This window comes from Arachis ipaensis, chromosome B5 (assembly GCF_059453495.1).
Source record: "Arachis ipaensis isolate K30076 ecotype BB chromosome B5, ASM5945349v1, whole genome shotgun sequence".
Taxonomy (NCBI): Eukaryota; Viridiplantae; Streptophyta; class Magnoliopsida; order Fabales; family Fabaceae; genus Arachis; species Arachis ipaensis.
Window position 1 is genome coordinate 69,666,772 of NC_142440.1, and position 9,867 is coordinate 69,676,638.

At 37.3% G+C, this 9,867-nt stretch overlaps 1 protein-coding gene across 1 annotated transcript; it reads right to left on the minus strand.

Moving 5' to 3' along the window:
• Window positions 1–9,115: 9,115 nt before the first annotated feature.
• On the minus strand, window positions 9,116–9,577 carry LOC148564552 (uncharacterized). Its single transcript, XM_088487053.1, has one exon. The coding sequence runs from the start codon at window positions 9,575–9,577 to the stop codon at window positions 9,116–9,118; it is 462 nt and encodes a 153-aa protein (XP_088343179.1).
• Between the last annotated feature and the right edge of the window lie 290 nt (window positions 9,578–9,867).

The following is a 9,867-nucleotide window of genomic DNA, read 5'->3' on the forward strand; positions in this document are numbered from 1 at the left end:
AAATGCATGAAACTACCCTAAAAACAGTAAAGAAAAGGTCAGTGAAATTGGCCAAGATGCCCTGGCATCAACGATCGGAATTTCTCTCGGTAAAGAAATATAAAAATATGATCGCATTGTAAGTATAGCTTCTAAACCAATAGAAAATCCTTTCGTACAAACATTTTGGTTGTCACAAGTAACAAACCCCTTTAAAATTGATAACCAAAGTATTTAAACCTTGGGTCGTCTTCTCAAGGAACTGCAGGGAGGTGTTCTTATTATTGGTTATGAGTTTTGTAAATTGGGAGTTTTGAAAGTAAGGAACAAGTAATTTAAATGACAAGTAAAATAAATAAATAACTGTAAAATAAACTCTTGGCAAGGTATGAAAATTCGGAAGTCATATCCTATTTATCCTTATCAATGGTGATGAGAATTATATTTTTGCTCCCACTAAGTCAACCTCTAACTATGAAGGTAAGTCAAGTGGATAAATCAATTTAACACCTAAAGTCCTAGTCAACTCCTTAGGAAAGACTAGAGTTATAGGAATTTATTTCAATCAGCAAAGATAACAATTATCAATCATGATGAGTTTGACAACTCAAGAGTTACCAATTAATCAATCAAAGCCAAAAGGGAAAAATCTAAATTATTTATATGAATAAAGGAAAGCAATCATAATTCTGAAATACCTCAAATTGCATTAAATAGAATATTCAAATCTAACATGAAAAGGTTCATAAGCCAATTTGGCAACATAAGTCAAATACAAATAAGAGCAATAGAATAAATAAAAGTAGAAGAGAACATAAATTAAAGGAACATTGAACCTGTGACTGAAGATGAATTGAACTAAACTAATAGAAATCTTAAAATCCTAAATCCTAAGAGAGAAGAGAACCTCTCTCTTTGAAAACTACATCTAAATTATGAAAAGTGAATAATGGAAGACCTCCTTTGAATGGATGCATTCTCCCACTTTATAACCTCTAATCTGTGCCTTCTGGACTTGGATCTGGGGCCAAAAAGGAATTCAGAAATCGCTGGGAGCGTTTTTTGTAATTTCTGGTGCGTGACGTCTGTCACGCGTCCGCGTGGGTCACGCGATCGCGTCATCTAGAGTTTTCCTTGTCATGCGTTCACTTCGGTTATGCGTACACGTCATCTGTGTTCTGCTCATGGCACGCGTCCGCGTCTGTCACGCGTTCGCGTCGCTACCTTTTCGTGCTGGGCATGCGACCGCGTCGTCCATGCGTTCGCGTCGCTGCGAGTTTCTTCAAAAACTCCATTTTGTGCTTTCCTTCCATTTTTGTATGTTTCCTTTCCATCCTTTAAGTCATTCCTGCCTTAGAAGATCTGAAACTACTCAATACACAAATCACGGCATCGAATGGTAATAAAGGGTAATTAAAATAATTATTTTTAAAGCATAGGAAACATGTTTTTCACATATATCACATAATAAGGAAGGGAAAGTAAAACCATGCAATTTACATGAATAAGTGGGTGAAGGGCTGAATAAATCACTTAAATTGAGCACAATATATATTATAAAATATGAGTTTATCAGAGCCTCGAGAGAGGGATCATGGAATTCAGTTTGAGGCTCTTGTCTCATAGTCCTCCTAATCAATACACTCTTAGTTGGTATGTGAGATGTAACCTCTTTAAGTTGAGGACTTGAGGATTGTGTGGTCTTTGGATTAGAAATTGAACTTCACCTCTTCTCATGAGCAATTTGATTAAGAGATTGGCAATTGATTATGTGAAGAGAAATTAAATCACCAAGATATTGGGGTTTAATTACTCACAGTCCGCCGTGGATCTATCTTACATGATTGAGAAGGTGTGAGACCCATTGATTCAAGAGAAATCAACATCTCCAATCCCTTATGTTTGCCATCTTTACTTTCCGTTATTTACTTTCTACCATTTTACTTTCTAGCATTTTACTTTCGTGTATTTCTCATTCCTTGCAATTTACTTTCTAGCACTTTATTTTCTTGCACTTTACGTTTCCTCTCATTTACTTTCATGTTCTTTACTTTCCCTGCACTTTACTTTATTGCTTGCTTTTAATTTCTAGTCATTTATATTTCTTGTTTGCTTATCACTCCAAAATGATTGTCTAACTAGAATAATCAATTCACTATTGATTACTTAATCCTTTAATTCTTGTGGCATCGACGTTACTCTAATTGAGTTTTATTACTTGATGCTACCCAGTATGTAACAACCCCGGTTTTTGAGTACACGAGATCTTTTCTGAAAGTACGAATTTCTCCAGAAGATCAGTAAGGGGAGAACCTCTGCTATATCATCAAGCATCTCAATCTTCATTATCATTATGTTATCTTTAACTCAGGGCCTTAGTTGAGACAAGCCCGACAACGTAATCGCGAAAAACCTAGTTTTTGAACCGTATCGGTTAGGAGTTTTAATTCTATTTTCCGTAAATAGTCTCCGTTTGACGAACCGGACTCGATTCATGAGAGAAGTGAGATAATAATATAATATTATCATTATATTAGTATTAGAAGCTGCTTGAATGATATTACAATATTACCTGCTCATTTTTAGTTAAAAACAAAAAATCGGTTTAACCGGGTTCACAGTTTACTGGTGCAGCTTAGCACCAGCACTCTCTAATGACTTTAGCAATGCTAAGGCCTCATCATACATGTTCTATTCTCATAATAAATATGTTACTAGTGTCATTTATGCTAGTAGCTCAGAAAACAATTTTTAGAGATGTTTTTACAAGTGTTCAAATACATCTAGTTTTAGTAGTTATACACCTGAGATATTTTAATATTATTTTAACCCACCTCCAAGCCAACCAATCACAAATCATCCTACACCCCCAAAATCCCCAAGGCTGGTTCATTTGCTCCTTGTGGCCGAAATTTCCAAGAGAGAAAAAGAGAGAAAAGCTCTTAGTTCCAAATGTTCAAAGCTTGATTTCTGCTGAACTAAAACTCAAAACAAAATTCCAATCCGACCAAAATGATCCTCTCTTCATTCTCTACATAATCATATGACTTATCAAGGCTAGAATCAAGGTGAGTTGGATGCACCATCTCCCTTTTACTTCGGTTTCAAGGAAACATGCTTAAACATGTATTTTCTTGATGTTCTTCCTTAGGAATCACGCTTAACTTGACTTGAGGGCCAAGAAACGTTAATTTCTAGCAAGTCTAAGGTTAGAAATCTCTTCCTTACATGATGATTGAGATTCGGTCAGTTGAGAGTTTGTGGATTTAATGTTGTTCATGGTGTGATTTAGGAGGAAAAAGTGCTTAAGGACCACCTGAAAGTATAACCGAATTTAGAGTAGCAAAACCAGGTAGGGTTTGATGAAATTCATCTTGATTATTTGTGTTTGAGTTGTGTGAATATTTTATGATTTGGCTGTGCTAAAAACTGGTTGCATATATGATTGATTCTTGGTGAAAATTTGGTAAAATTTTGATGAAATTTGATGAAATTCAAGCTTTGAGTTTATGTTCTTGGAGCTACTGGAAAAACGAAACCCTAGGCCTTAAATTGGGGTTAAATTTGTGTTAAAATCATGTAGAAAAGATGGGGTTTTAGTGGATGAGAATTTATTATGAATTTTGGTAAAAATCGGTTACTGAAAAGATTGAAAAAGGGTAAAAACGGAGAAAGAATCTGAAGAATTTACAAAGAAAACAAAGAACACTTTGAGTGTGATGAAGAACATTGAAGAACAGGCCTTAGATCTTGAAAGGGCAAGGAAGTAAAATTTTTGGTGTTTGGGGGTTATTTGGTAATTTCTGAAAGTTAGGAGGGTTAAAGTAGAAATATTAAAAGTTACAGGTAGTTAAAAGTAAATTTTAAAGGTTAAAATTTAAAGTGGGGTAATTTTAGAAAATTTAGTGATAAAATAATAAATAATAATAAAATATTAAATAATAATATTTAATTAAAAATAATATTTTAATAAAAATAATAAAATAATGCGGAAAAGGCAGTTTTCTATAAAAGCTTTAGAAAGACAACTTTAAGCGTAGAATCTCATAATTACCTTCATAAAATACTTAGAGAGTGGTAATAACATGTTAGTGAGGCAAAGATAAAGAAAAGATAAAAAGTTAAAGAAAAGATAAAAACCAAAGAAAAGTCTGTAAAGTTTTAATGACAGAAAAATAGACAGTGATTAGCGAACAAACTAGGGCAACATAATTAGTCCTTGAGTTGCGACTAGGGTTAAGTATAATATGAAAAGTTAAACAGTTTCAATATAGTCTTAATGAACCTATGCTTGGGGTAGGCTAACTATTCATACCGAAATTTACATAAGCTTTAAATTCATACATTAAACAGAGAAATCAGAACAGAGCAAAGAAGCACAAAGAAAAGAATAGACAGAGCAGAATATCGAGACAAAGAGAAAAGAGTAACATGATAAAGAGCAGAGGACCTATTGAGAGGTCAATTGTTGCGTTAAGGCAACCCCAGAGATATCTATATGTTCATCTGCTACATTGTGGCAGTCAGATAGATGGTGGTGCGACCACTGAGAATGCTTTCCTGCGGTACAGATCTATATTTTATTTCTGTAAGGCAGAGGGGTTTTTTCCTGCTACAGAAGTACCATGACCAGCTATTCCATTTCTATAGTGGTAGAGGGGTTATTTCCTACATACAGAAGGTGTGTCGGCATACATCCTTGCAGTGACAGATGTGTTATTTCCTGCGTGCAGTGGACCTTGTGGTGGCAGAGGGGTTATTTCCTGTACACAGGGGTAGCCAACAAGAAAACCATATCCGGCTAGTAATGCTGGGTTACGTCAGGAGCGGGTAGAAGCCGACATATGAGCTCATTACCTGCACTAGGACTAGACATGCATTATTCTTGTCTGCGCATCATTCTCTGTTGCATTCCTTTTGTGTGTGCGATCTATCTCTTTATGCTGTTTGTTTGTATGTTATGTCTGTGTTTTATTTTCTTATATTCTTCAGTTCATGTTCTATTTTCTGTTTTCTCTATTTTCTCTATTTATTTTCATCTCCTCTTTACTGCTTTGCTGTTTTTTACTATTTGACTGCTAAACAACACCGAATTAATGAATGTAACTAATAACCCCGGCCCTACTAAGAACTCCCCAGTTCTTACCCCCTTCTCTTCTTTCCTCCCCTTCAGATGGAGACGGGCGTGATATTCTATGAGTTCGAGGACCCTTACATCTATGAGGATCCAGTATATCACAGTTACTTCATTATGGGATTGGAGCCTCGTATTAGACGATATGCGTTACCTAATTCTTCCTTTCAACATCCTCTGTCTAGCCCGAATTTTGATCCCGATGCTCCTTACAACTTTCCCTTATCCTAGTTACACCCTGACACACCTGGACATCCTTTTCCCGATGGTCACGGACACCCTATACCAGCTCAACCCTTGAATGAGGCGGCACCTGAGCCTATCATTCCTGATGAGCTCGAGTTAGCTGGAGACTACATACCTGTGATTCCATTGATGCACGAAAATCTGTCTCTCAACAAATTTTCCTTGGCAAGTATACCGAATTGTTGTCAAGTAAAAACTCACAGTAGAGTGAGGTCGAATCCCACAGGGATTAATTGGTTGATCAACTTTAATTAGAGGAGTGTTCTAGTTGAATTGAACTAAATTTGAATTGGGAATTGCAGAATTTAAATTGGCGGGAAAAGTAAATAACAGAATTATAAATAGCAGAATGTAAATGGCAGAAATTAAATTGCAGAAAGTAAATTGCAGGAAATTAAATTGGAGTGGGGTTGATTAACATAAATGTAAACTACAAAATTCAAGAATGGGAAAGATCAGAAATGGGGATTCATTAGGGTTAGGAGATGTTGCATTCTCCGGATCAAGTTCATTCTCATTTCTTCCTCAATCAATGCATTCATTGATCTCCTTGGCAATCTTAAGTGATTGGATCCCAATTCCTTGGCAATCCAATCCCTCTAAGCTTGAACAATTGCCCAATTCCCTGATCTAATTGCTCATGGGAAGAGATGAAGTTTGGTCACTGATTATACCACACATTTTTATAGATCAAAGTATTGGTAGGATTACATGTCACTATATCCATCCAAACCCCAACCTAATCCGATGTGAGAAAGCATTTCTAGCATGATTTCCTCTTTCCTCTTCCAAGGTTCAGAGAAAATCCAAGTATGAACAATTTCTCTTCCGAGACAATTGCCCAATTGGATGAAGATCGAAAGCTTTCAAGCAAAATCAAGAGAAAAGATAGAGGAAGAAAAATGAAAACTACAATTGATCCATTGAATTACAACAGAGCTCCCTAACCCAACGAATTGGGGTTTAGTTCATCATAGATCAATTCAAATCAAAAAGAAAGAAAGTGTAGGAAAAGCAGAGAAAGTACAGAATAAAATGATTACAAAGTTCCCAATTTGGGTCCCTGACTTCCTGGCCCCCTAACTAACCTAAACTCTATGCTATTTATACACTTTATTTATTCAGTCTTCAAGTCTTTGGATTGGGCTTTTGCCCTTTGTTGAAACAAGTTAAAGTGGCTCCCAATGATGTTGAAGAGGGACTAACGTTCATACTTTGCATGGGTGCCCAATTATAACAGAGTTGGCAGAGTTGGTATCAATGTTGGTGATCAACGTTTATAGGAGAATGTTGGGTCAAACATTCTTTGAAAGAAACGAACTTCTGGGCTTTGCCAGCAACATTTGACTCAATGTTGATGCACCAATGTTCACCTGGTCACGCGTACGCGTCGCCCATGTGTACGCGTGAATGGTCAATTTTACCATTCCACGCGTGCGCATCGTCCGCACGTACGCGTCAAATTGCTAAAATTCGCCCTTATGCGTATGCGTCATCGATGCGTACATGTCACTGCAAATTTTTCCAACTCCAGATTTGAAAAATTATCGCAAACGTTGGACTCAATGTTGGTTTGGCAGCGTTCCCTCCAACGTTGGCTTTGTCACACGTGCGCGTCGCCCACGCGTACGCGTGGATTGTCAGTTTCTCACGGTCACGCGTGCGCCTCGCAGTCAATTTTTCCAACTCCAGGAACCAAGATTTATCGAAGACGCTGGAGGTAACGTTGGTTTACCAATGTTCCCTCTAACATTGGCACAGAAATTGCAGAACGTTGCCAGCAACGTTGGTGAGCCAACTTTGGCCACCAACGTTACATTCCACCACTTTTCCTCCAACGTTTGAGGCAACGTTGGTGAGCCAACATTGGCCACCAATGTTGCTTCCTCTTCTCCTTTCCATGGCCCTTTTTGTTGCTTGCTTGCTTTCCTTTCTTCACCTATCATCAATCAACATATGCATCAAAGCTTTGCTTGATTCACAAGAATTTACATCATTCATAATCAACAAGTAGATATAGCATAAATCTTGTGAAAATGCATCAATTTAACCATGTTTGAATGAATCAAGGTGTGTATGAAACTTCCATCCTAATACTTACTTATTTCTCAAGAAAGTGCATAAAACCTAATAAAAACATATGAAAAAGGCTAGTGAAACTTACCTAAGATGGCTTGGCATCACAGCACCAAACTTAAATCTTGCTTGTCCCCCATCAAGCAGTGAATCATGAGAAAAATGAATGCACACAAAGAGAAATGTATGTCTTTGCAGCTCAACTTTTATTAGTTTCTAGGTGTGAAATGTCCCTTTAAGTGCTAGATAAGGTGCTACTATGAATCCTTATTATTCACTAATCTTTGGTATTTGATTTCTTTTTTTTTCTTTTGCTGAGAACTTATTCTTTATTTGCAGCTCAGTGTTCTGTGTTTGAGGCAACTCTTTAAAGTAGGCTTTCAGTCAACACTCCCAAACCAGTTGGTTCAAGGTGCTAGGTGTTGAAACACCCCTAAGGACTTAATCACCCAAGTCTCTCCTTATTTAGTTCAAGGTGCTAGGTGTTGAAACCACTTTGGGTTACTAAATTTTTGTGACAAGTTTACTTTTGATTGTGAATTTTCAGTTGACAATCCTGGGTTAGTTAACCCAAGTTGTCAAGTGATGAAGCACTCCTAAGAACTTACTCATTCAAGCATATCCTTGCACAAAAACACCACAGACACATGCCTTAAGGTTCAAACTATTGGTGCCTAGCTTTATTCTTTGTTTCTTCTCCTTTTATGCTTTCTTTCTTTCAAGGAGCTTTATTCACTAAGGCTTCACAGGCAGCAACCAAGTTCATACTAAAAAGAAATATTCTACCCTTTATCTTTATTAGTGAGCTAGCTAAACAATCAGACATATACCACCACTCAACCTTATTCTGTTTCCTACCAATTTGGACAATTACACTTTCTGTTTCAAACAATTTCTTTTATTCAATTAGAAGCAAAGAAGACAGCATACCATTTAGCAAGATGAAAGTGAAACAGACACTTAGGCTAGAACACTTAATTGAAAATTAAACAAAGCAAATAACAGAATTCAAGCACAGGTAAACTACTCAGTAGGGGGTACATTCAGACTTCCAATTAAGCATTTCAAAGTGGAAACAGTTAAGTAACAATACAACCTCTTGGTGTCTTCTTAGTTTTTCATCATCCTCCCTAGCTTTTGTATCCTCTTTGTCTCCCTGGATGATGGTGCATAGTCCTTCCAAGGGATTGATTGTCTTCCTGCAAAGTTATTGGAAGTTGCTTGTTCTCGAAGCACTTGAGAGATGGTTAGCATGCATGTGTGCTTGTGATTTTCTGGACCTAAGTTGGTGTGGGAACACCAAACTTAGTCCCTTACCTACTTCTATATACAGCAAAGTGAATACATGCATGAAACATCAAGTGTTTTTATTAAGAAAATAAGCTGTGAACTAAAATCAAACAATTGTTAAGTAGTTTCTCTGATTGTTTGCAACTAGTGACTAATTATGCTGAGGGATGCAATGTGCTCTTAGTGAAATCTTTGGTGGAACACCAAACTTAGAATTACACATTCACCCTTGAATTCCTTTGGTGTGCAACACCAAACTTAGCTCCTTGTAATGTAGAGGAATCTACTTAACTCCTTTATTGAAATAGCTAGGAAAAGAAAATTACCTTTGGATGGGTTGCCTCCCAACGAGCGCTCTTTTAACGTCACTAGCTTGACGATCGGCTTCTCTTAGTTGAGTTTGTACTTCACCTTGGGGCCTTCCCCCATATTGCCCAAATAGTGTTTGAGCCTTTGTCCATTCACAGTAAAGGTTAGTTGTGAGCTTTCTTCCATGATTTCTATGCGTCCATAAGGTGAGACCTTGGTGACCAGAAAAGGTCCTGACCATCCTGACTTTAGCTTGCCAGGAAAAAGCTTTAGCTTGGAGTTGTAGAGGAGCACTCTCTGTCCTTCTTCAAAGTTCCTTGGTGCCACATTGAGATCATGCTTTTTCTTTGCCCTTTCCTTATAAATTTTGGCATTTTCATAGGCTTGGGATCTAAATTCTTCCAATTCCTGCAGTTGCAGGATCCTTCTTTCACCAGCAGCATTATTATCAAAGTTTAGTAACTTAAGAGCCCATAACGCTTTGTGTTCAAGTTCCAATGGCAGATGACAAGCCTTTCCATACACCAATTGATATGGAGACATCCCAATTAGTATCTTGAAGGCTGTTCTATATGCCCAAAGAGCATCATCCAACTTCTTTGACCAGTCTTTTCTTGAGGCTCCCACAGTCTTTTCCAGGATCCTTTTTAACTCTCTGTTAGATATCTCTATTTGCCCACTTATTTGGGGGTGATAAGGTGTGGCAACCTTATGCTTCACTCCATATCTTAGGAGGAGAGTCTCTAATGGTCTGTTGCAAAAAAGGCTTCCTCCATCACTGATAAGAGCTCCGGGAACTCCAAACCGGCTAAAAATGTTCTTTCTGAGAAAGT

Bases quoted from the DNA above. Each gene is read 5' to 3' on its own strand.
- LOC148564552 (XM_088487053.1), bottom strand. From the start codon at position 9,577: ATGTCTCCATATCAATTGGTGTATGGAAAGGCTTGTCATCTGCCATTG.